The sequence below is a fragment of the Delphinus delphis genome, chromosome 13, assembly GCF_949987515.2.
Source record: "Delphinus delphis chromosome 13, mDelDel1.2, whole genome shotgun sequence".
Classification (NCBI taxonomy): domain Eukaryota; kingdom Metazoa; phylum Chordata; class Mammalia; order Artiodactyla; family Delphinidae; genus Delphinus; species Delphinus delphis.
Genome location: NC_082695.1, coordinates 46992571 through 47020360, shown reverse-complemented (window position 1 = coordinate 47020360; position 27790 = coordinate 46992571). Strand labels below are relative to the sequence as shown.

At 41.1% G+C, this 27790-nt stretch overlaps 1 protein-coding gene across 2 annotated transcripts in view; it reads left to right on the top strand.

Moving 5' to 3' along the window:
• Window positions 1-27790, top strand: part of GAREM1 (GRB2 associated regulator of MAPK1 subtype 1) — a 204968-nt gene that overhangs the window by 132771 nt on the left and 44407 nt on the right. For both annotated transcript variants that reach the window (XM_060028857.1, XM_060028856.1), the window contains exon 3: window positions 18666-18796. In XM_060028857.1, the coding sequence (XP_059884840.1) occupies window positions 18666-18796 (131 nt within the window). The remainder of the gene's footprint in view (window positions 1-18665; window positions 18797-27790) is intronic.

Below are 27790 nucleotides of genomic sequence, written 5' to 3'. Positions count from 1 at the left end.
CATTTGGTTGCACCCCTGAAAGCTGTTCCAATCAATTTTCACCAGTTTCCATATGACTAGTAATTTCATCTTGGTCTGCTTAGGAATCCGTGGTATACGTAGAGCAATAGTAAATTCTTCACAATCTCTGAAACCAGTTGAGAAGCTCTTATTGGTATAGAGTGCATAACACAGGAAGGGCTGTAACCCGCAAACCATTCTTTATGGGTTTAAGTGTGGGAGAGAAATGTTCTTAAGATGATTAGATTTTGCTACCCACACAATGGATGGCAATAGAATGGAACGGGTTGGGGGGGTGGGGACTTAGTATGACATCAGTTTGATGGAAATGATGAAATAAAAGAAGGGGGAACAGATTTTTTGTGAGTTAAAGTACGTGGTTAGGTTGGAAGGTATTTCCCACTTCAAAGGCTAGGGTCTAGTTATGTTGGCATGTTTCTCTGGGGGGGCCTGTATGAATTTTGAGGAGAATGCTGTAAGGCACCTGTTGTTTCAAGGGAGAATATTTTTAATGTGTTGATCAAACCCAATGCTTGACCTGTAAGACATTCAAACTTTTCCCTTCTTTTCTTCTTTCTTTTTTCCTTCCCTTCTTTCCTTTATTCTTTCCTTCCTGATATATTAAAGTGTTAAAGATACTAGTGATAGATTTTTCTCTAGAAATAACAGTCTGGGAGAAGAGTTTATTTATTCTATTTCATCATGATAGTCCTTTACCTTCCCACCCTCCCATATGCAGCCATTTAAATGTGTTTCTGGTGCCTTCTTTCTTTGGATGTGTTTTTATGAAAGCACAATGGTTTATGTGCAAGTACTTTAGATTTACATAAATTATACTGTGTTTTAAGTCTCATATTTTTTTTCCATTCAGCCCTGTGTTTTTAAGGATCCGCTATGTTTTTCTTTTTTTATTTACTTATTTTAAATTTATTTTATTGAAGTATAGTTGATTTACAATGTGTTAATTTCTACTGCACAGCAAAGTGATTCAGTTATACATATACACACATTCTTTTTCATATTCTTTTCCGTTATGGTTTATCACAGGATATTGAATATAGTTCCCTGTGCTTTACAAAGATCCACTATGTTTTTAAAATCCATTCTTGTTTTACTGTGTGTTCATATGCTCTCCCAAGAATGGGCAGCAAAAACCCTGCTGCTCTGAGCATCCTCCTGCATTCTCCTTATGCTCTTGTTTGAACATTTCTTGGGGATGTGAACCCAGGAGTGGAATTGCCGGCCTTAGAAGTTTGTAGAATTAATTTTACTACCTGGTGTCAGATCGCTCTCCAGAATGGCTGCCCCAGCCTCACTCCCATCACAGTCTAACAGGATTCCTTACCCACATCAGGAATTCACCATTTTTGTCTAATGAATGTGAAGTAATAGCTCTTCATTTGCATTTATTTGACTATTCAGCTTCTTGTCACCTGCTTGATACTTTTTTTTTTTTTCCCTGCCTCCTGCTCTGTAGGATAGCCTTCTTGGTAGATTGTCTGTTCATTTTCTGGCCTACCATTGTGTTAGCGGTGGTGTCTTTTTTGGTGATTTGCGGCATTACATGGACCAGTTCAGATATCAGTCTCTTTTTCAGTTTTGGGCTTCGCAAGCGTCACCTGTTCCATCACTGCTCTGCCAACTTTTCCCATGAAATCCTTTACTGAACAGCAATCCTTAATTTTAATGTAATGTAATCGTTATTTGGCCCTATAGTTTCTGCTTCTGAAGTCCTTCCTTGCCTGTAGGTGATGTCAGGTAGGGATTCATTTTTAGTTTTTCTCTGCACAGTGAGCCAGTTTTACCACACCGAAGTCTGAATATCTTTTCCAGTTATCTTTGTCACATAATATAATGTCGTCTTCCATTTCCCTAACTCTCTCGAAATTCATTCATTCCACAAAAGTGTTTGTATAAGTTGAAATGACTCAGAAGGCTAGAAGAATAAGCTGCCTCTCACTGACTAGTAAGAATAACACTCATGAAAACAATGTCAGCACACCCTTATTCTGGCCTTGGAAAGTTTCAGCTGGACTCCAGGTGGAAATAGAGTGTAATTGCCGAAAGAATCTATCTGTTGACATTGGCTATTCTACTTACAGGGAGTTGATGATATCAGCCCGCATGAACTCAGGTCCTGTCTCACTGTATCCTATAGTGATTAGGTTTATCAACCATCTAATCATTTCAGATTTATGAATTATTTACAGGGCACGCTAAACATGCTACCCTAAATTATTCACATCTTAAAAACTGGATAGGCTTCCCTAGTGGCACAGTGGTTGAGAATCTGCCTGCCGATGCAGGGGTCCGGGAAGATCTCACATGCCACGGAGCAACTAAGCCTGTGCGCCACAACTACTGAGCCTGCGCTCTAGAGCCCGAGAGCCACAACTACTGAAGCCCGCTCGCCTAGAGCCCGTGCTCCACAACAAGAGAAACCACAGCAGTGAGAAGCCCTTGCACCACAAGGAAGAATAGCCCCCACTCACCGCAACTAGAGAAAGCCCACGCGCAGCAACAAAGACCCAACGCAGCCAAAAATAAATAAATTAAATAAATTTAAAAAAAAAACTGGATAGGCGTTGGAAAAATTCAAATGTATGTAAATGAGAGAGAAGGAAACACAGAGACTTGTATTTTTTTTCCCGGTAATCTCTGAGTGTCTGAAATATCCTTAGCACTCTGCACGCTGCCTTGAACAGAGTACTAAGTAAATAAATCATATGCTTTGAACTGTTATATTAGTTTGACTAATAGTTAAAATAGGGAGGGAAAATGAACTCAGCCCTTATTTTCATTTCTCTTATTGAATCCAGGCAATAAGAAAACAATATTTATCATCTTACTATTAATCAAATGCATACTGCTCTTTGCTGAATATTCTTGTACATACATGGCCTAATTTAATCTTTGCAACAATCCCATGAAGTAGGTATCAGTTTCAAGTATTGCAATTCCTGTTTGTTTTCTTTGATACTGGTTTTCTTCACTATAAGCTATCATCACCTTAGTATAGTGAATTTTCTATATATATTTGCATATATATATATTTTGTATATATTTGCAAGGCCAAATGCTGCACTTTCATCCCTCTTCCTAGGAGCCAAATATTAATGAAGACAGTGTTAAGCCTCTGTATCAACATGGATATAATCTACCAATTTTTTGATGATTACTCCTAATTTGACAGATTATTAGCCATCATTTCCATTCAGCATCTATATGGGTTCTCAAATGTTATAAATTCTTACAGTTGCCTTCTAACATCCCTGGCACGTTAAATGTTTTTGGTTTTTATTTTTAAAGAAATAAAATTCTACAACCAGAAAAGGAAAAAGTCAAATCCCCTTAGCACAGTTTCAGAAATCACAGTCACTGACTCACCCCTTATTGTTCTTTTTAAATTTCCCCCAGAGATTTAGGTTTTTTAAAAGCCTGATCTTACATTAGAAACAAGAGTATTTTTATTTAAATGTATCTCTGTGCCCTGACAAAGTCACTCCTCTCTGTAAGAGTCCTTCTTCTCTCCAGCCTTGTTTATCCCATCAGACATTCCTGCCAGAAGCAGCCCTGTTTACATAACTGCCCCCGTTGGATGGAATATTTTACTGAGCGCAGCCCTGCGCTCACACCACAGCCTGTTTAACATGGAACAGGGACAGACCTGAAAGGCACTAGAGAATGCTCAGTGAGCTCGATCTGCAGTGAATAAAAGTGGAGGCATTTGGATGAAAATGAAGCTTTGCAAAAAGGGAGCAAGTGCAGGGACGTGTTGTCAGCAAAGACCAAAGCAAACCAAAGAGGAGAGAGTAGTTCTCTGGTGAAGGGATGGAGGGGAAAACCTTCCGATGGTTCTGGAGTGTCGGACATAGGTATGTATTTACTGTTTGAAAGCATGCCATTCATGAAACCCTTGAACAGAAATGGAGCCCTAGGTCTCAGAGCCACAGCATGGCTATTGCTTCTCCATTTTTTAATTAAAAGAAAAAGATTTAACAGGAACGAAGGGCTCTTTGTCCTGTAGGGCCTTTTCCTTTTACTAGAGTTTCTGTTTTTGTACTGCAATTTTGACTGATTTCTAATAAGCGTAGGACTCTCCTCCACAGCACTGTGGTCACAAACATATTAGAGTAATTGTGTTTTGAGGGTGATACAGTCTAACTGGAATTGCTCTGCATTGAGCAGAGGGTACAGTAGGCAGCTTGTCGTAGAGAAGATAAAATTGGCCATCTCCCATGCTTTGTCCTTCTGTCCCAGAACCAGGTGGCCGTGCTCCACCCTGAATCCACATCTTCAGCATTTCTTTCTCCTCTCTTCCTCCCAGCTACCTGGCTGCCAATTGTGCCGCTTCTTTAAATTTAGAATGCTTCTTAATGGCTCCTCTTCTGGAGTTTTGCCCAGATTAATATAAGAAGGAGCTAACGCTGTTCTCCTAACCAGTACCACATTCCAAAGAGTATCGTGATTACATTCCTTTTCATTCGTGACAGGTACATCTTTATCTCATTTGACTTCGTGACAGGTACATCTTTATCTCATTTGACTTCGCTCTGATGTTCATTGAGCCCTTATCAAGTGCCTCTCATCAAGTGAAACCCTTTATGTAAGTTTAATCATCCCAATAGCTGATGTTATGTTAGTGTTACCGCCCTTGCATTATGGAACTAGGAGACACACGGAGGTGTAGAAGGTCATGACTTAACCAAAGTTGCCCAGTGGGAGGGAGAGCCAGGATTTCAACTCCAGAAGTTCATATGCTTAACTGCTGTGTGAAGATGTAGAGGCAAAATGATAACCAATGAGTACGTGCTAAGCCATGAGAACAGAGCATGCCTGGCTCCAGGAGTGCCATACCTCAGCTCTGCCCTTGTATCGACTGCAAGCCTTTGAAGAGTTGCCTTGTTGGTGTGTGTGTATATATGTATATGTGTATGTATTTATATATACACATACGTACTCTTTATTTCAGAGTAGTTTTAGTTCCAGAGCAAAATTAAAGGGGAAGGTACAGAGATTTCCCATATACCCCCTTCCCCTACACAGACACAGCCTCCCCCATATCACCATGCCCCGCCAGAGTGGTACCTTTGTTAAAACTGATGAACCTCCATGGACACATCATTATCACCCAAAGGCCGTAGTTTACATAACGGTTCACTTTTGGTGTTGCACATTCTGTGTGTCCAGACAACTGTATAATGACATGTATCCACCATTATAGAATCATACACAATAGTTCCACTGCCCTAAAAATCCTCTGTTCTCTGCCTACTCATCTCCCCCTCTCCACTAATCCCTGAAAACCACTGACTTTTTTACTGTCTCCATAGTTTTGCCTTTTCCAGAGTGTCATATAGTTGGAATGATACAGTCTGGAGCCTCTTCAAACTGGCTTCTTTTTCTTAGTAATAAGCATTCACGTTTCCTCTACATCTTTTTTATGGCTTGATTGCCTCGCTTTTTGTAGCTAAAGAATTTGGTGAAAATGTACCCCTAGCCCTTACAGAAGTGCGATTTAGGACCTCTCCAGTATGTTTTCATTGAGTGTCTCTGCTAGCTTTTCCATCTTTAAGTCCATGCACTGAGCCAAGGTGGGTGTTAAAATTTGAGGATTCTCCCCACCCCCCTTTGATTATGCCGAGTACGCTCTACATCAGAGTTTTAAGAAACCATTCGTGTTTCTCTACATGGAGTTTTAATCAGTTCAGTTTTGGCCTGAAGGTTCAAAACTAAATCCCTTATAATCAAGGCACTTTTTTTCCTAATGAAAACCACAGCTTGAGCAGCTGCTTGTATTATTGTCTCTCCTCTGTGGTCCCACTGGTGTGTGGGAGTTTACTGTTGGGCTGTGGAAAAGGGAGCAAATGAGAATCCAAGAAAGGGGTCATGTTTCAATAGAGGAAGAATGGTGGAATGTTAAAATCCTTGAGTGTTTTCCTCACCCTCCCCACACTTTGGACATGCAGTTTGGCTCTCTTTTTCCTTTTTAAATACTTCCATAAGGCATGGAAGAGAAGCATATATCATATGAACCGTAGTATTGAAAACTCTTAGACCTCAACTTTGATTCTATACAGAATACCTTCATTTTTGCCTGTAGTTGTAAAATGACAACATAACTTTAAAGTCTTTCTGTGTTGTGTATGTCCATATTTTGTCCATCTGCGTTGGTGGGGTCTTCCTCTCCTTTGTCTGGGTTGAAATTGTGTTTATCTGTGTGTAATTTTTTTTCTTGCATCAATTTCTGTCTCATTTTCTTTTTTAAATTTGTTTCCATATCTCCTTTTCGCCTCATTTTCCCTGCTTCCCATTTTCTCTTAACCTTTGTTTTCCCTTCATTTTTTTGTACTATGTGATTTTAAGCTCTACAAATAAAAATTGAAGTTTTACTTTTGCTGTTTGTAACTTTTTATGTAACTCTTTAATGTAGATAAATAGATCATTTTCTATTTCTCCAAAAGGATCCTACCTCAAATAAAATTGCTTTTTACTTATTAGAACCTTGATTTTTTTTTTTAATGTGGGTTTTTGATCCATAATAGAAGCAGCTGCTTCATCCCAGCGACTAGTTCCAGTGCTAGAGATTAGAAAGAGGAGCTGGGTTCTCTTTCCACCGAATGGGTGAACTATTGGTGACACTGTGTACCTTCTATGCTCCAGTCACCCTAAGTTACCCAGAAGTGAAGATAGGTTTTATCATGTAACCAGTTGCCAGGGTCATTGTGGGGATTAAACAGGACCATCTGAATAGCCCTCCACACTATCAAAGAAGAATTCGTTGCATATGTAAATAGTAAATGACCCTTCTTCCTACTAACTTTGGGGAATTTTCTCAGTAACCGACAAGTCACAGTCAGCTCCTCTCTCTGTCAACCTCATCCTGAGGAGGGAGGTATTAGTGGCTTGGGGAAGCAGCACAGTAAAAGTGGGCTTAGGATGAGAACGCACGAGTGACCGTCCTGGGCTCGCTATTGACTTGCTGTGACCAAAGACATATTCCTTAATCTCTGCCAGCTTCAGTTTCCTCGTGGGTAAAGTCTCTAATAATCCCCGCCCACTACTGTGGATTGTTGAGTGAGGTAATGTGTGTGTGAACACCTTTCGATTGAAAGCAGGCTCTCGGTGGAGTCATCCTGACATGGCTCCAGTCCAGAGGCTCAGACTCCTTTTTCTTTTGTTATTTTGTCTTTCCACATCCTATCGAGTCTCTTTCTTAAGAAGCTGGTCACTTGGTATGCGATTCTCTCTTCTAATTCTTTGTCAGTGCTGCCATTTAACATGTTCTGGCCTTCAGAGTCAGGCAAGACCTACCATCATCCGTTACCACGTTTCGATGGAATACCTGTGGTAGAGGCCAGAAGTAGAGGGAGCTCGGCTATGTCCAGGCAGAAGGCTGTCAGCAGTGTAGGTCTTAAATGAGCTTGCTCATAAGCTTAGGCTAAAAGCTGTAAACGGAGGCCTCCCACTTAAAGTCATCCTTTCAATTTGAGGCAAAAGGAAGCACCCCAAGAGGCTAGACTTCCCACCTAAATTTCTCAAATATTTCCTGATATCTGCCCACTCACATGGCATCACGTCAGTCAGTATTGTGTTAAGCCCTGTTCAAACCACAGCCACTCCCTCCTGTCTCGTAGAAACCCAGGGTAGTCCCTGGGTTAGAGGAGACTTTTTTATTTGAGTGAATCATTAAAAACTATTAATAACTAGGTGCATTTACATTTTTTAAAAAATCCAGGTTTCCTGCCTCTGGAAATCAGCAGGTGCTGGAGCTCTGAGGTGGCCATCTCCACCTTTTTACTAATTTTACTAATTTACAGCTTCTCTGGTCATGTAAATATTTGATTTTGGTACTCTGGAAGAAATACATACATATTATATATATTTACATACACACATATATATGTATTTCTCCTACTCTGAACGCCTGTTCTTCAAAGCAAGCATTTAGTAAGTTTCTAGTATGGACTCAAATTGAGCTGTCAGAGAAGCAGAAGACATGATTCCTGCTGTCAGGGTGCTTGTGGTCTAAGAGAACAATACAAAAACAGGTGAAATAAGTAGGGAATAGTTCAACAAACTCCGGTGATAAATATGAACAAAGATCAGCATGGGCTGAGGTTGTGAGGGAGAGCTTCATGGATGACATTGGACTTGAGCTCATACTGAAATTCATTCCCTCATTCAGCTGTTATTAATTAAGTAGCTGCTATGTGTCTTGCACAGTATTGGGCACCGGGAATAAATAGGTGATTGACACACCCCCTGCTTTCTTTAGAGAGTTTACTGTTTAGTTTACAAAGACATGTAAACAAATGAGAATGATAAAATTTACATGCTTGGATAAAGATCTATAGACAGTGAGATCACACAAGAGTGCGGCCAGGTATATACCTGAGCTAAGAAGATTTTTGATAGAGTAGGTGAAGCGTGAATTGGTTTTGGATGAATAGCTTGGCCAAACCTGGGAATAGAGAAAAGGCATTCCAGATCTTGAGTTCAGTATAAGAAGAAGTATAATTCACTTGGATGGATCTAGATGGATTTTAGCATAATGAGAGGAAAGTAAGGGTCAGATCTTGGAGGGCCTATATATTCTCTACAAAGTTAAATTTTACAGGAGGTGGAAGGCCTCCAAAGTCTTTTAATCAGAGGGTAGAAGGGCATACACCCCCACCCCCAGTCTGTCCTCCACTGCCTCCACCCTGCCCCTCCCCAGAGGCTGACCAGCAGGGCGAAATCAGCAGACTCTCATGCCCTTTGATTTCCAGCTAAGTTCAGCCATTGGATAGATAGCCCCAGCAGGAGATGGGCGGGTCAAGGGAGGACGCTGGTCATGGTCTTTATATTCTCCAGCTTCATGGCTCCCTTGAAGGATAGCTTGGGAACAGCTGCTTCTCCCCTTCTCAGGGCAACCTTATTTACATAACGTTCTCCTTCCTGTAACTAGTCCCTCCCCCTGGCACCACAGGCCTATGGTGGTGACCTCTTCTCTGATACTGTCCCTAGCTTCTCACTCTGCTTCCCCTGCAGCCCACCCACACCATTATCAGTGACCCTGTTGTAAATAAATCCTCTGCAAATTATCCTCATTTAAAATATGATTCAACTTTAATTTTAAGCACTAGTGGAAAGAATAGTTTTCTGGAATGGAAGTCAATGGGTAAAGCAATCAACTGGTAAAACTGGCCAAAGCGAGAGATGTTGTAGTTTGTTCAAGAAAGGGAATGGAGTTGAATTGACACCAGTTGAACGTGAGGGATTAGGGAAAGGGAGGGGTTAAGGATGACCACCCGGGGTTCTGACTTGGGTGGCTGCTTGATTCAGAAAGTAGAAAGATGAGTTCAGTTTTGCACGTGTTGATTTTTTTTTAATTAATTTATTTATTTATTTTTGGCTGTATTGGGTCTTCGCTGCTGCACATGGGCTTTCTCTAGTTGCAGTGAGCGGGGGCTACTCTTCGTTGCAGTGAGCGGGCTTCTCATTACGGTGGCTTCTCATTGCGGAGCACGGGCTCCAGGCACGCGGGCTTCAGTAGTTGCAGCACGCGGGCTCAGTAGTTGTGGCTCATGGGCTCTAGAGCACAGGCTCAGTAGTTGTGGCGCACGGGCACGTGGGCTCAGTAGTTGTGGCTCACGGGCTCTAGAGCACAGGCTCAGTAGTTGTGGCACATGGGCTTAGTTGCTCCACGCCATGTGGGATCTTCCCGGACCAGGGATCGAACCTGTGTCCCCTGCATTGGCAGGCGGATTCTCAGCCACTGCGCCACCAGGGAAGCCCCGCATGTGTTGATTTTGAGAGAGATCTTTGTGGAAGAAGTGTTGGAGATACGCACCAGGTATTGGGTAGACCAATGCGGAATTCAGGAGAGATCTGGCTGGAGGGAATGTTGGTGTGCTGTCAGCTTGTAGGTGGTCCTTGAAGCCAAGGTGATAGAGGGGGTCCCCCAGGAGAGCTGAGAGAGTGGGAGGCCCACAGATGGATACCAGAGGTTTCGGCTCTCGTTTCGTTTTATTTACACACAGAAAGTCAGCCACTGGGCTGAAGGGAAGGCGAACGGTAAAACCAGGGCTGTGAAAGGAGATTTACTGCAGGCCGTGCTCATCACCAGGAGTGATAGGGACCAGGGAGGCATGAATCATGGGGAGCCCCACCTTCCCAGTAGCACGAGACTGACTTCTCACTGCCTGTTGACCATAACTTCCCAGCCAGTAGCAAACGGGACAGAACTGAATTTGGCCACCTCTGACTCTCTCTGTTATCTCTACGCATCTCAGCATCGTTGCTGTCTCTTCTTCATTAGCAAAATTTATTTCCATTTTTCATTTCTGACAAGTGACCTTCTTTCCCTCTGAGTAAAGGAGAGTGTGTGGTCCTACCGTCTGTTCAGCATCATACAGGTGCTTGAAACTTAGACGCCTCACGTAGGACTTTGGGCCTCTTAGCTGTCTGTGCCTAATGTATCATCTCTGTTGAGGCGAATCACTGTGATTATCTTGAGGGACACACACCAAAGAATGGATATTTTCTAGATGAGAGTTATTCCCTGTCAGCAGACTAATTATGTAATATAGTTTTAGAAGCACATCATGAAAACAGTGCAATAATAGTACCAGTCTTTGCTTTTTACATATTACCTTCAATTTCTTTAACCTGTCATCGAGGATGGTGGTGTTGGATTCGTTCCTGGGAATTTCAGGGTCCTGCTGAGAGAACAGCTCTCACAATGGAGATGGTTTATGAAATTAACAAAACCGTTGAAAGACAATGCAGTTTCCTCCCTCTCCTGGAACAGGGTTTTGACAGTAACGTCTCAGAACAGATGTTTCAGCGATCTCCAAATGTTTTCATTTGGTGGCACAAAGACTCTGTTATTCATGAAATGGTCTGTTAAAAAAATTAGTTCCTCCATGTGGGGATTGTGGGAAGATGTGTTGTATAAATTGATTTCACATTTTGTCAGGAAACCGGCTCTTAACTCTTTAAATTGGCTCCAGGATTTGACTCTGACAAGTTCCGACTTCCAGGCTACAGCAGTCACAGGGAACAGAGCAACACAACGGCTCAGCATCTTTCCCAGAAAACTTCAACTTGACTCATCTGAGAGGGTCCTATTCTTTTATAGGAGAATAGAAGCCATAAAATACAGTGAGAGGAGGTGGGCACGTTTGCTTTTCATTTGCATTATTCTCCTAATACAATCCTCATGTGCAGCTTAACACATCTTGATTTTAGACTCGTATTTAAAGGGAAAACTGCCATTCTAAGATGAACATGGGCCGGCTTAGGGTGTAGTTTCAACTACCTTACAAGAGACCTCAGGATAACTACTTAGGTGTGTTGGTCATTTTCATTTCTGATGTCTGATGTCTTTCATTTCTTGATGTCTCCCTGCAGGACAGAGGTCAGCAAACTGTGTGGCCTCAGGGCCAGATCTGACCTGCTGCTTGTTTTTGTAAAGTTTGATTGGAACACAGATGTTGTAATTCATTTACATATCGTCTGTGGCTGCTTTTGAGATACTTCGCCAGAGTTGAATAGTTGTTAACAGAGGCCATTTAGCCCACAAAACCTAAAATATTTACAGAACAAGTTTGCCAACCCCTGAAATAGGAAGTTGCATATATCCCATGACCTGGTATTTAAAACATTACATTAAAACATTTGATACATTTAGATTTTAAAGGTATTTGTGGGGTGTAAGAAGTATAAAATATTTATTTGGTTTTAGACCATTAAACATATGACAAGAAAATGTTTAAAATAATAATATATGTACACAAAGAAACATGAACTAAAATCTTACAGGACAATATAAAGAAACTATATGGAAAAGAGGAGACAGAAGTTAATGGATGATATTGGATATTCAATAAACAGTTAAAAGAATGAATGAGAGGAATCAGTTTTTCTGATGTACAGTATGTTCAGATGTGAAAACATTTGGTCATATTTAGCTGCTACTTTGTTTTTATTCTTATTCTTTCATCTGTGTATGTTCATCATTCCCAGAATAGATTCTTGTCAGTGCTCCCATGCGTGTGCTTCTGAGGTCTTCCTGTCCATCTTTCCTGAGATGACACACACAGGTGAGACTAGAAGGTTAGAATTTATACAGCTTTACTATTGACATCACAGACACACCAGATAGGATTATTCATTTGGTTCATATGCCAGAATGTATTTGAGGCTGCTAACAGTAAGAGATCTCAGACACAAGAGAAAAATAACTAAAGAATGCTTGAAGAACGAGCACCCAAGTTGAAAGAGAAGAAAAACGATGTTAAGGGGATAGAGGTGCTTTATATCAAGAAACCCAGGCTCTGTTCTTTGAACCAGAATATCAGCGATCACGACAGACAGAGCAAGGAAAAGAAAATATAAGCGTTCTGAAGCTGTTATTTCATGAGATGAAACATCCTATTTTATCAGGAGGTATTCCATCACATGATCTTTTTTACGGACGTGAACAGTATCTGCAGTTTTAAGAGAAGGCAGAGACGTTCTCCACCCACATGGATACAGCAACCACTAGCCACATGGGCTTTTGAGCGCTTGTAATGAGGGTAGTGTGAACAGAGGTGTGCCGCAAGTGTAAAACCTACATGGGATTTAAAAGACTTAATGTGGAAAAAATTTAATTAATGATTCTTATATTGAATTTAGATGTATTGGTTTAGCTAGAACCATATTATTAAAATAAATTTCACCTCTTTTTACTTTTTTAATGTGGCCATCATAAAACACATAATTGCATGTGTGGCTTGCGTTGTATTTCTGTGAGGCAGCACTATCTGTAGGGTGATGTCTCATCTGATGTGAAAGTGTTAGGATTTGGTGACACATCCTTGACTTGTGAATGTCTTTCTGAAGGGACAGAATGGAATTTAGTATAGGCATGTAGCTTTCGGGTAATCTGTTAGCTCAGAGATTGTACATCTACAGACCACTTGGCCTGCATACAGATCCTCCTGCCTTCGGAAAGCTTTTCTAAAATATTGATCAACATTTTAAAATAAGTTAAACTATTTCATGCTCGTGGAAAGATAATTTGTAGACTTTCATAAACTATACTTGGTTTAGTGATGGTAGCTCGACTTGGCTTCCAAATCTACAATTTATTTTGTTATTCTGCTAACAAATTAGACAATATAAATTACAGTTGCAGATAATTGGAAGTGTTGGCAAATATCTGATGTCTCTGTCAGATGATTCTGGGTCTTCCCACCAAATGGACCCATAAATTTGAACTCTTACTCACTGGTGACTACTTTTTTCCCCTTGTGTATTACATCCTGGTGCTGAAAGACTGTTTCATCCTGGAAGATAGTTCCAGTTGCTTATCTAATCTGTTCTTTGGTTGGATTGGTCCCTGAAAAATATGTCTTGAGGTTCTGTACCTTATTCAGATTTGAATGATTTTTAAGTACACCATTGCTTTCTTTCTCTGTTGAGTGAAAACATTCATCTGTAGTTCAGAAACAAACCTTGTGTATAGTAATGTAGTTCACCTTTTATTTATAACTTTGAAAACCTGCAGTTATTTATGCATTGCTTCATTGTTTGCTAATTCCAGGACTATATTTATTACACAGTTATTAAGTACCTATTGACTTTAGACATGTTGAATTTGGTGCTAATGGGACTTCCAAGTATAAATATCCAACAGGCCCTTAGATGTCTCTAGAAGTGAAAAGAAATGTAGACTGTATCAAATATATTTATTATATATTTGTACAGTCGTTTGTACAAGAAAAATTCAAATGTTTAGCTTCACTGATCTTCAAAGAGATGCAGATTAATACAGGAAGGAGATGCTTTTCAATATGCATTGAATTGTCTAATTCAAAAAATACTCAGTGCTGGCAAGATTGTGCCCCAACTAGGAGGCATGTAGCCTATTCATAGAAATATAAATTGGTTTTGGTATTTTGGAAAAAAATACAGCTGTGCATGGTAAACATAAGGAATTGTGTATTATTCTTTGATTTAATAACCTCACACTAGAAAATTTATCCCTAAAATGTGAGCCAGAAGACAAAAGAAAATCTCTTTGCAGAAGAGGGAAGGGAGCCCAGAGTTGCTGAGTGGCTACTTGTGCTGAGTACTTTGCATCATCTCACTTAATCCCCACAGCAGCCCTATGAAGTGTCCCCACTTTACAGGCAAGGAAGCAAGGCTCAGACGGATTAGTAATTTGCCAGCATCATAAAACGTGTACATGACAGAGTTCCCACTTACATTAGGCACGTGCCAAACTCAGACTGACCATGTAAGAATAGAAAAATAGTTAAATCCATTATTAAGTGCTGTGCAAGTATTGTAAGTGTCATCACGTGGGAAAATGTAGGAAAATACAGAAAGAAACAGTATAAAACTGTAGATAAGCCAGTTGTTAAAAATTTGTACATAGACTAAGTAGAATAATGACAAATGAAAAGTTTAATTTGGCAGAATTTGTTTAAATAAGTAGTATTGAGATTACCATAATCTTCTTGATTTTTTAAAAATTGTTTTTTTTATGAAAAAGGTACAATCCAGCGTATTTTGTATTTTCAAATGTGTTATTCATCCCTCTACATTTTCTAAAAGGTACATGAGCTGTTATGTCTAGGTGCATCCTCTATTTTGTCCTCATCACCTATCCTTTAACTCTTGAAAATGCCTCCATCGAGGTTCATCGCTAGCAAAAGCCCTACATCCTTAAACCCTCCTCTGAAATTACTTTCATTTTGTTAAAACCCAAATCTGCATATGCCCTGAAAACACTGCTTCCTTGAAGGCCTCTCAGGTGGTAGCTCTATTTTTTTTTTTTTTGCCCCAGAGTTGAGGGGATATAAGTGTCTCTATGGTCTTCATTGCTACCCTGACCTTCACTGCTCCCTAAAAACTCAGCTGTAAATCTCTTGTCATCAGACAGCATCCCCTGCTCCCCCATTGTTGGTACATTCTCTACCAAGCCTAGGATTCCTCCCTCATTTCTCCATGGTTCTCACTCCTGGCTTACTGCCGTTCTCCCCAGCAGTGCTTCTCTCCTCACCCTTGGAGATTTCAGTGCTTACCTGTAAGATTCATTTGATACCCCTGGCTTCTCAGTTCCTTTAGCTTCTCACCACCACAATGCTTGCCTCCCATGGTCGCCCCCTCGACCACAGCATCGCCAACAACTCCATCCCTCCGTGATCTCAGTCGCATACATACCACTCTCTGACCTCTCTCCTCTGCCTGGTTCTCGAGCTCACTCCTCCAGGGCACGGAAATCAAGTCCGTCAGAACCTGCCATCCGTTGATCCCATGATTATTTTCATCCTCTTCCCTCACTCCCAAGATGTTGGGTCCAGCTCAAGCTCCGTGAACTCCCTTGCATACATCCTGCCTGCTTTGTCCCTCTTTCACGTCTCATACTCACTTGGCAATTGGCTGAATCCAAATCTCTACCTGCTTCACGCCCCCGGGGCGTCATACATTGGCTAGAGGAACACACACAACTAGAATGTTTGGTTTCATTTTCAGATGCTGACCATTAACCTCAAGTGGGAACTTAGGGCTGCCCACCAGACATATTATGGTATTCATTCTCACTGGATTTTTTTTTTTTTTTGCGGTACGTGGACCTCTCACTGCTGTGGCCTCTCCGGTTGCGGAGCCCAGGCTCCGGATGCACAGGCTCAGCAGCCATGGCTCACGGGCCCAGCCGCTCTGCGGCATGTGGGATCTTGCCGGACCAGGGCACGAACCCGCGTCCCCTGCATCGGCAGGCGGACTGTCAACCACTGCGCCACCAGGGAAGCCCTCACTGGACTTTTTACAATCTTCTCCTCTTTCCTTAACCTCCAACACCTCCTTTCTCAACTTTATTCTCAACTGATGCCTTCCTTCCCACTTTTGCTGGAAATATTGAAGCAATAAGAGGGAGCTTCCCCCAGGTCCCACTGAACCTGCCACAGATGGACTCCTGTTGAAGGCCAGCTCCTCCACTCTGATGTCCCCCCATGTCCTCAAGGATGTGCTCCAGCAATCTTGCTCATCATCTGTGCGTCATTCCCATCAGCATCAAACATGCTGGCACTTCTCCCATCGTATTGAGGAAACAAAAACACTCTCTGGGCCCCATCCCACTTCCTCCCTTTAGCTACTACTCAGTGTCTCTTGTCCCCTCATCACAGAACTCCCCAAAACATCACCTGCTGTCCATTCTTGTTATTCCCAGCTCTCCTTTCTCAGGCTCTCAGGTTCAATCAAGCTTTGGCCCAGCTATTCCACTGCTCGTATCAAAATCCCCAGTTAAACACAAGCTGCTAAATCCAACAGTTCTCAGTCCCGTTTCACAGTCCTGTACACAGCATTTGACGTCACTCCCGCTTCTTCTCCTTGAGGCACTCGAATCACCTGGCTTCTAGAATGTAGCACTTCTGGATTTTTCTCTTATTTTCCTGGCCATTCCTTAGTCTCCCAGAACTCAAACCTTGGACCTCTTCTCAGTCTACACTTGAGACCGTGGTTGTCATCATTAAAGTGTCATGGCTTTGGGCTTCCCTGGTGGCGCAGTGGTTGAGAGTCCGCCTGCCGATGCAGGGGACGCGGGTTCGTGCCCCAGTCCGGCAAGATCCCACATGCCACGGAGCGGCTGGGCCCGTGAGCCATGGCCACTGAGCCTGTGCGTCCGGAGCCTGTGCTCCACAATGGGAGAGGCCACAGCAGTGAGAGGCCCGCGTACCTCAAAAAAAAAAAAAAAAATGTCATGGCTTTAAATATCATCCATGTTCCAGTGGCGCCCAGAGTTACTATTTCCAGCCAGACCTTTCTCCTGACATCCACACTTATGTATCCATCTAAGAGCTTTCGGGATATCTCTGTTTCTATGTCTAATAGACGTAACCTGTCCAGACTGAATTCCTGATCTTACCTCCTCATCTTACCCCTCCAGACCTGCCCATCTCAGTTAGTGGCAGCTCTGTTCCTTAGCCGCTCAGGCCACATTCCTCACTGCTTCCAAACCCTGGCCGTCTCATACCTGGATGATTGCAGGGCCCTCCTAACTGGTGTCTGGGCTTCTACGCCTGGCACCTTTACAGCGTGTCCTCAACACGGCAACTAGAGTGATTCTTCTGTAACGTTGGTTAAATCGCCTCTTCTGCACTTAGACCCCCCCAGGTGGCTCCCCATCGCACTCAGATGAAGAACCACAGTTCTGCAAAGCTGTGGACAACCTAAACCACCTGTTATTTCTCTGACTTTCTTTCTCTTCCTTCTTAGCTTCTACTCACCCCACTCCAGCCACAGCATGCCAAAGACGCACCAACCCATCCGCCTGAGGGTTTCTGTGTAGACTGTTGCGTGTGCTTAGAGCTCTAAGAACTCACTGCCCAGCTACATCAAAGTCACTGTCTCAGCCACGCCTACTCTGGCCACCCTGCGCTCTCCAACCCCCTCACCCTATTTTTAATGGTACTTCTCACCTTCTGGCATATCTTCTGCTGACTGATTGTATTTATCCTCTGTCTCCCACTTCAGTGTAAGCTTCAAAAGGACAGAGATTTTTATCTGGTCTCTTGATTGATTTATCTCCAGCATCTAGAATAATGCCTCCACCTAGTAGATGCGTTAAAGAAAATGTGTTGAAAGTATGAAAGTTTCCCTGTTTCTGCCTGATGCCCCGTGGACGCATGCAGAGAGATCTGCCTCATAATAGCTTTTCATTCCTTTTCAAGTTTCTCAAGTGTTATATTGTAAACAGTGTTCAGAAAATGACCACTAAGAAACATGGCGTCATGGACTTGACCGTATATGGTCTTTTATTCTAAACCGAAAGCAGCTCCTCTAGAATGTGGCAGCAGTATCACAAATACCAGAAACGTCCAAGCAGCATAATAGAGCCTTGACATTTTCAGGAATATGTTCAGAGTTCTTCAGAAATCCCCCAAATTATGGATACTTTCATAGTATATCCTACTCTCATGAATTTCACATGGTAGTGAAAAGGAAAGATGGAAGCTACGTGCTGCTCCAGATGCCGAGTGGCTCACTCACTGCAAGGGGGCTCCTCCCAGCGCCCGCCCCAGGCCCCTTGGTCTCAAGCCCCACGCGTGTGCCGCAGCCAAGCTATAGAATTGCAAATTATAGCAGCTCCTGAGCCCTCAGCATCGCCTGCGTATTGTTGAAACCAAGGATATCTGTGAAAGCTAAGGGTCCACGTATTATTTTATTCCATTGCACATTTTTTAAAAAATCAGTTCCCCCAGGCCTCTCAGCCTTGGTTTTAGAATATAATGTATGGGGGGGGGACATTATTACAACTAAATGACAATGTGACTTACGGTTATAAACAACATGAGCAACCACTTAAATAACACATTAAGTTTTCAGTGTCGAGTTTACATTACAAGTAAGCATCTATCAGATTTGTTATTGATCCTCTGGTAATAAACTCTGAAAGTAGCAAAAAAAGAAAAAATATGTTCGCTTTCATTTTTAAGCTGATTTTTAAATAAATATCCTAGTTCAAGAAAACCTTTTGCCACGGTAACTTTTTCTTTTTTTAAATGATAATGCTCAGAAAGCCTTTGACAGAGAAGAGTGGGAGTAAGGAAGGGGGATGCTGTCGCCACGGTGACAGCTGTCCAGCGTAAACATCTCATATCTCTTCCGTTTATCACGTATTTCAGGGCAATTCAAGCTGCTGGAACAAGACCGAGATATAAAGGAGCCAGTGCAATATTTCAACAGTGTGGAGGAGGTGGCTAAAGCATTTCCTGAACGCGTGTACGTCATGGAGGAAATAACATTCAACGTGAAGGTAGTTCTGAAAGAACCAAAGATTTATCCTCACTAAGATAATTTAGCTTTCAGGTTGTTGTGTACACAGTAAGTGCTCATCTGTGCCTCTTAGGAGGTTCCGTCTTCCTAATGAGTTGGTGTCAATGGCCAAAACTGGTCTTATAAGAACTGTGCTGTAGCTGAGCTGACCCCCACCCCAAAGGTTACTACACTTAGTTAGCATTATCTTTGGCTAGAATAACTGCTAAGGCAGATCAAAGGTTATTTTCCTTTTTTAACATTTGGACTTTATTCCCTAAGATGTAACCATTTTTTGGCCATATCTTCTGTGAGGCTAGATGCTCCACTTGGAAGAGCAAGCAAAAGGCATATGGTGAATCTAATACCAAACACTTATTGAGAGAAAGAGGGACTTCCAGAGCATGCCCTGACATCAGCATGTATTCATTCTGTCTATATCAGTCTACAAAGGAGGGAAAATTGATATATCGAATGTTGCCCAATAGGTACTTATTGATCCTTGTTTGTCAGAGGAAAGCTGAATACTGTTTACTGTGCTGTGTTGGTTTTGCATTCTTAAAGGGACAGTTCTGTCCCCTCCTACACAGTGAGCGAGCTCCTTGACGAGAGTCTGGTTAGAAGAGGGACTAACCAGAGAAGCGATGCCACCAACCAGGTCCAGCCTTGTTTCAGCCTGCAAACCCACTGCACTTTCTTCAGCCACGTCCACGATTACACTGACTCATTTGAGAAAGTGTTCACATTGAAAGGATTTTCTGTTTAACCTCATTTCAGCAGGAAGTCCAACTGAGTCACTGTTCTCTGAATATTTCAAGATTTAGGGAGCAGATCCCGGATTCTTGGAAATCCACTCTATGTGAAAAACAGACTACATGGTATCTTGGCCCAAGAACGCAAGTGTCTTTACAGGTGGGTCACTCCACCCACACTCCCAGGAAGCAGGGAGATGCCCAAGACAGCTTCCTTAGTGGAGAAGTGGCCCATTGAATTAGCTAAGTCATTCTTTCCCCCAGTTCTAAAACACAGGTGCCATAATCTGCTTCCTTTAGTTTTATTATTAAAATGATGTTGTATTTAGTAAAGTTCTTTACTCACCAAATTATGCTTATGTTCAGAATATTTACAATTTTTAACTCCTTCAGTGGCCCGGGCTGTGAGTCCTTAAGACAGCTTCTGTTGGTTTACATTGAAGATTTGTGAGAAAGTGTTCATTTTTAAACTTTCCAAGATTCATTGGCCAGAAGTTAATCAAATCCTATTTCATTAGTGTCTTGATTTGATTTAAATCTCTCCTTAAAACTTACATTTAGAATTAACTAAATGAAAAAAATTTTGTTTAGAAAGCAAAGTTAATACTGCAAAACTCTCTTCTGATACATTTCGTTTGCTGATAAATGATGAGGAATCTAGCATAAAATTTTTTTATGATTTTTTTAAATGTCCTCAAGTATTAAAATCTAATATTCAGTCTTTGGTGGCATATTGTTTACATGAAAGATTTTTAAAAGATGCCTCTAAGAGCTGTTTGTGAATTTGTATTGAACCAGCAATGAATGAAAAAATAATACTGAAACTAATACATTTTGATAGGGGTTTTTTTCCCCACAGAATACCATGATTGGCTATATTGATTCAAATGTATATAATAGAGATATCATTTAAAAGTTTAGCACAACAGTGTGAATGTACTTACCACTACTGACCTGTGTACTTAAAAACGGTTAAGATGGTAAATTTCATGTGATGTATATTTTACCACAATTTTTTTAAAAAGCAAAAAAAAAAAAAAGTCAGTTGGACTCCCCACTGAAATGAGGCCGAACAGAAAATCCTTTCAATCTGAACACTTTTTAAAATATGTCAGTGTAATTGTGGATATTACAGATAAGTGTATGGGGTAGAAGCTTATAGCATCCGTAGAGCTGGTTGGATTTGGGTTGAGTTCTGTGCTATGCATACATAAATATTTAATACCTCTAGTCTATCACTCATACAGTTGTAAGAGGTCATCACTTAAGTCGTCTTTCAATGCTATTCCAAGAAGACGCGATAAAGGAACCTCAAGAAATTTACAGAGATATACATAAAAGTCTGTGTGCTTAGTGAGTAAACACCCACGTAAATAAATAAACCGAGGAGATTTGGGGGAAGGATGCCTGGATACTGCCTGGATTTTAAAAGAAAATGTTGGATGCCATGGTCTTCTTTAAAAATTGATTCTAATGTATACACGAACATATATGTAGAGCTTAATGTGAGACCTAATTGGGGGCAAGGAAGTGCTATGCTTGGTTATTACTTCTCCTGGAGAGGGAGAGAAAAAATGAAAAACAGTACAACCTATTCATAACTATAGCTATTACAAACATTATTAAATATAATGTAATATGAAATATTATATAAATATAGCTATTATCCAGCAAGCAATTTTTTACAAGATAGGAGAATTCAAACCTCCTTGGAAAATTCAGCCTCTTCTCTCTGCTTCAGATACAGTGTAAATTAGACCAAGAGGCTAAACAACTATAGAAATGACTAACAGTTAAGAATTGACAGCTAACTGGCGTCATGATCGTCAAAAGGCACAATTATTATTTGAAATAAAGAAATATATATTTATGCACATATATTCATATATAGTTACAAGTGCAAATTGAAATGAAGCATGATAAGAATACAGAGTAAAACAAAAGTATTGAAAGAATAAGAACTAGTTTTGTTATTTTCAAGACTATAGCAAACTTTTATCTAAAATTTAACAGATAGTATTAGTACTATTTACATATTTATTTCAAAATAATGTATTCCTTTTATCTTAAAGAAAATATGTCTTTAAAAGATGACTTGATGTGTTTAAAAATGATCTGCCCAATTGTCCCATCATTGATTAACTGTGTGAAATGAGTTAATATATGTTAAACGTTTAATTCTTTAAGCAGCAAATACATTTTGAGCCCCTACTACATGGCCCACCCTGTCCTAGGCACTGGGGGTAAATATTGAATAAGTAAATCCTTGCCTGCTTGGAGATTACATTCTATTGGGGAGGCAGGGAATAAATAAGCAAATAAAAACACTACCTCCAAATAAAGCAATGGAGAAGACATTTGGATATACAAGTCCGGAGCTTGGGGCAGGGTCTGGCTTGGGGTGTAATATATATTTGGGGCTTATCAGCTCCTAGGTGGCATTTGAAGTCATGGGGCTAGCTGAGTTCACCTACATCTCAACCAAGGGTGCTTCTCCCCACCCCCCAGGGACATTTGACAATGTTTGGATACAATTTTGATTGTCACAGCTTGGTTAAGGGGTGGGTGCTACTGGTGTCTAGTGACCAGAGGACAGAGATGCTGATAAACATCCTACAGTGCCCAGGACAGCCCCCCAACAAAGCATTATCCAGCAAAAACATCCAGAGTGCCAAGGTTGAGAAACCCTAACCTAGAGTCTAGATTAAGACAGGAGATCTGAGGACTGAGCCCTGGAGCATTCCAGCACTGGGGTCTAGAGGAGGCAGAAAGGAGTAGCAGATAGAAAGACGGCAGAGCATGTGGTATCCCTGCAGCCAAATGACAATAGCGTTTCAAAGAAGAATGGGCAATTGTGTCAAATGCTTAGTGATTGAGTTAGATAAGCACTGGGAACTAACCATTAAATTTAGCCTTTAGAAGCTTTGAGAGGAAGGAAATAATAATCAGCTCAGAGACCCAGAAAACAGTTAACCAGGGAGGTATAGTAGGGTGGTCCCACGGTTTTGTCAAAGTAAATTTCAAGTGAGATTACTCGGCACTAACCCTTTTTTCTTCCAGCCGTCTTCAGCTGGAGAGTTGGGTATATAGTCAGAGTTGGGTTCTACCAGGCAGCGTAACAGAGATGAGCAAAGGCACAGATGAAGTGCCCTGGAGTGGCAGGTAGCAATGAGCCATGAATACAAGACGTGTAACCCCAATGAAAGTTGGAGATCCTGACAGGGTTAAGGAACTTTTGATGTGGATTTGTTTAAGGAAGTGATGTGCAAAATAGGAGAGTGGTAGAGCGTCAAGTCCTTGAAATTAAACTTGAGGCAGTAATATAGGAAATGATAGGAGTAGCTGTTTTTCAAATCTAAATAGGCAACTGAGGTGGGAGGAACAGAAAATGGGAGACGAGAAGGTCAAGAAAATGAAAGAATATGTGGGCAGGTAACCTCTTGCTGATCATTTTGTCCATTTCCTCCAATCCCTCCTAAGCTGATGGCATTCGACGTTTTTACAGCAGTCACCTGCCTCATTCACCACTTTTTCCCTCTGTTAATAACATCCAGTTTTTGGTTTCCATGGTAAGAATTTTGTTTACCTGCTTTCCTACCTATTTGTTTTTAACTGTAATAGGCATTTTCTCAATTACCTCTTTTAGTTTTTTCATCAGCTGTCTCTGTTCTCATGTTTACTTTCAAAGTCAGAAGATGTCTTAGTTCTGAATTGGTCATTCCAACCGAAGGCTCAGTCCTCTACCCTTTAATAAGAAAAATAGCTACACCAACAGTTTTTCAGCCCGACTTCTTTCTTTAAACAAGTTGCCCGTTATCTAAAGAGCATGTCAGACTGTGTATCGTAGCTCAGGCTCTGGATTCAGAGTTGAGGTCAGACACCAGCTCCAGGCATTGACTGTGACCTTGGGCAGGTCACATGACCCCAGGTGTCTTCACCTCCAAAATGTACAAATCATAGATTTGTCATGAGAGTTAAATGAAGCAATGCATTCATGTGCTTTGCAAGTGTCTCATGTAGGGGCTGGCTAACTGCAATCTTGGGTGAAGGCACCTGTCTTGTAAATAAAGTTTTATTGGAACACAGCCATCCCCCTACACTTAGTGTTGTCTGTGGCTGCTTTCATGATACAACAACGGCACAGTCTGGTAGTTGCAAAAGAGACCATATGGCCCACAAGCCTGAAATTATTACTCCCTGGCCCTGTAAGAAGAGGTTTGCCAACCCCTGATTCAAAACATAAAATCCAACTAAATGAAGTTTCACATTTTAAAAAAATTTCCCAGCACAGATGATTTCACTTACTCTTTATTTAGTACTTTATACTCTGTGACTGAATATTAGAACAGAGTATTTATGTGTTGTTGTTTCAGAATACCCTTTCACCTCAGATACTTTTTTGGAGACTTATTATGCCAGTACCTAGTGAATTATTTTACATGTCTTCCAGCCTCTCAAACCCAGCCCAGTAATAATGAGAAATGTTCCCACACGTGTATTTTCTGCCATCAGACTAATGACTAACAAATTAAGCCTTGATGTAAGTCTGTCTTTCCTGTGACATTTGCAGAGAGAGCGGGAAGAAAGGGCAGCCTTGGATTTGGCACTGGGTAGCTTGCAGCTCTCGTAAAGTGGGGAGGAGGCTTCCTGCTTTCAGTGCCCTCAGGCACAAGCTTTCTACATTAAAATGACTGCTCCCCAGTCCTAGGGAGCCCAAATGCACTAATCTGGATGCTATAACGTTGCTATTTTCGTTCCAGTTAGTGAGGTCCAAGCTTTCAGCTGTTCCAGCATAGATTTCCCCGGAAGCAGAATAACAAGTTTGCATTGTCTCAGCTGGGGAAAGTGCCCCACTCAGGAACTGTGAGATTTGGGCCAAATGTGGAATGTAGTCGCCGCTTCAGCCCACACAGACCTCGTAAGAACCGTTACCCTGTGGCTGGGTCAGAGCTCAGCTGACAGTCCTGTCACCTGCGAATCAGCTCCTGCTAACTGGGCTTGGCGCTGGCAGGGGTGGCAGTGCCTCACGGCAGAGCTGCTGGAGTGGAGCGCAAAGGATCTCAGGATCAACTTCTTTTAATAGGGAAAAAAAATCGTGTAAGATTCAGAGAACTTGAGTGATAGCTGAGCTTCTCAGTACTGAAAAACGTGACCAAGAATAAAGTGACAAACTCTTATAAATAATCCAGCAGGACTAGGAAATTTATAGACTCTGAGTTTTGATAATCATCAGATGTTAGACCTAGAAAGGCCCTTACACATTGCTTTGTCCTACTCCTTCTTTTAATAAATAGGGAAACTAAGAAACAGATGTCAGCCAACTTCATTGATACATACAAAACCACAAAACAACTTAGCTGCAAAGCCAGATCCCCTAATTCAATCCAGTCATCCTTCTACTCCCTCATATTCTGTCTGTGGATTTGAGATAAGGCCCGTGATTATGATCAGAAAATCCTTTCACATTGACACTATAGCTTGCACGGTAAATTCATTTTCTTTTTTTAAAAATCTAAATAAACATATTCAATAATTATTGCCTAGCCAGATCCTTTCGTCTTTCATATTTCTGAACTGCTTATGGTCTGACACACAGGATTTGGCAACTTTCTGAATGTTATATGTGCCGATTTTTAGATCTTACATCATTCCAGAGTATGTTGCCAATATTTCAGAAATAAAATCCTACAAGTTAACTTGATGTTTTCTATCAGCAGTGGTACAGTTTCTAATTAGACAGCACATGTCAAAATGAGCCCCTTCAAAAATGCTACTGTAACATATTAACCCAGAATTGTTTTAAAGTATTAACCAGTATTCACAGAGAAACAAGATGGGTTCTTGCATTGTCGCTTGAAGCAGTGGTAAAGACACAAGGAAGTAGCCAAAATGCATCATTGAATAAATAAGCAAGAGTTCTAAAGTTTAATATGTTTCCTGCAACTTGATGCTGAACTTTGGATTTTTTCCAAGGCTTCTAACTTACTGAGAATCAGCCAGCTTTTCCCCCAAGCCGTAGATTTGAGGCAATCTGTGTGCCTTTTATCTTAATATATTCATTCCCCTTTTTAAAGCTGCCATCTGAAAAAGTGCTGAAGAAATAAATATCTTCCCCCTCTGCCAGCCAGTTAGACTGTACTTTGTTTCCATACCTAAGATAGTTAACAAATTAAACATATGTCATGTTACTTCCTTGACTCATTTTAACAGAACACACTACAGACAAGGCCTTGGAGATACATTAATGGAAAGCATTTGGGCTGCTCTTGATTCTAACTCTTGTCATAATTATTTTACTCCCTGCCATCTTTCTGATCACGTTTGTCTTTTAAAAGGCAAAAACAGCGTACGACTGGACTTTATTCTGTGTGCATGGGCCATCCTGTATTCATCCTGTAGAGTAATACAAAATAGTGGGACTGAGTTCTTCGGTTGTTTTGTTTTATTCTTATACTAAGAGTATAGTTGAGTCGCGGTGGTCACATCATTCCTAGTTTAAAATACCATTCCTGGGGCTTCCCTGGTGGCGCAGTGGTTGAGAGTCCGCCTGCGGATGCAGGGGACGTGGGTTCGTGCCCTGGTCCGGGAGGATCCCACATGCCGTGGAGCGGCTGGGCCCGTGAGCCGTGGCCGCTGGGCCTGCGTGTCCGGAGCCTGTGCTCCTCAACAGGAGAGGCCACAACGGTGAGAGGCCCGCGTACCGAGAAAAAAAAAGAAAGAAAGAAAAATACCATTCCTGGTTTCTGTCTTGACCATTCAGAAAAGGAATCCTCATGCTGTAAGTTTATAATGATGTCAGACAGGTGTTTTATTCCTCTGATTCTTCACAATGGATAAGGATCATTTGCTCTGGCATTTTCTACCTCTGTGGAGTCTTTAGAGCATGAGTAGTTCTAGGTAGCCAGCTTTTGGGGTAGCTGTGAATTTTAACAAAAATCCTGTCCAAAATGACTGTAATTTTCTTTCAGTTTCTTAAAATGTATTGTACTTTCTATCATCCGAAAGAGAAGTACTGGAACAAAATTTAAACTTATCCTCATCTCCTGATGTGTATGACTTTTACCTTTATATGCGGAGACCCTACAACCCTGAGAATTATGTGCTCTATGGTCTCATTTAAATTGTTTGTTTGTTGCCTCTTATGTTTGTTAGAATACCTGCTTTAACAGTCCGTATTTCCAGTGTTGATTTCCACTTCTATTCCGCTGTGGGCTGGAAACTGGTAACCAAGCTGGATAGAGTTTTAGTTAGATGGGAGTAAGTACCCTTAAGGTCCTTAAAGCCTTTTCCATAAGCCCTAATATCACATCTTTTTGGTGCTCAGAGGCCTTTAGTTCACTACCTTGTATCTTGGTTACATTTCAGAGAGATCAGAAATTACCGATTAGTACGCAACCTGAATTTTGTCAGATATAAGAATGAATTTTAAAAATGAAGAGTGAATGAATTTAGAAGTAGCCAGTTTTTATTTGTATTTTCTAGTTTTTAAAAAATTCATCTTTTCCTTACCATGAGTCAGATGTCATTTATTTTCAAGAGTCATTCAGAATGATAAAATTGGATACAATGGTGAGGCTAATTATTTCAGTGTTTGAAGACAGCCCCAGTGCTCTTTTCGTCATCTGAGGTTTCAAGACCTCTGAAAAACTACCAGTTGGCAAGCCCTCGGCTGCACCGTCACAAATTAAATCATGGCCGTTGTACTTGTCATCCTTGCCCTATTTCCTGTTTAAAAAAATAAAACACTCAGGATTGACATTTGTCTTAACTCTTCATGCCCTTTCTTTCTCATTTTCTGCCATTTTCCCAAAAGAAAGAGTTACAAAAATCGAAGTTTGGGGGGAAATGATCTAATATTAATCAAATACTGTCTATTTAACCAAATATCAATCGGATCAATCCTGATTTTTTTTTTTCAGGAGTTGAGATTTTAACCTCTGTTACGTGTTTCATCTTTAAAACAACTATTCTTAGGGAACAGGTTGCCAGTCACCAGGGACAGAGAGAAACAGAAGAGGTAGGGAGAGAGAGTATGTGTATGTGTGTAAAATTTTATGTCAGTGTTTTCAAATGTTGCTTGACCTTGGGGTATTAATTCTGAATGGTATTATGAACAGTAAAACCCTGATAGTTTCCTGGATTAGACCTATTAGAGTTGTTTAGATAACACACTTTGAATGACTTCCTCTCAGGAAATATTGAAACTGGAAATGTTAACCAGGCACGCATACCCAAGCACTTAG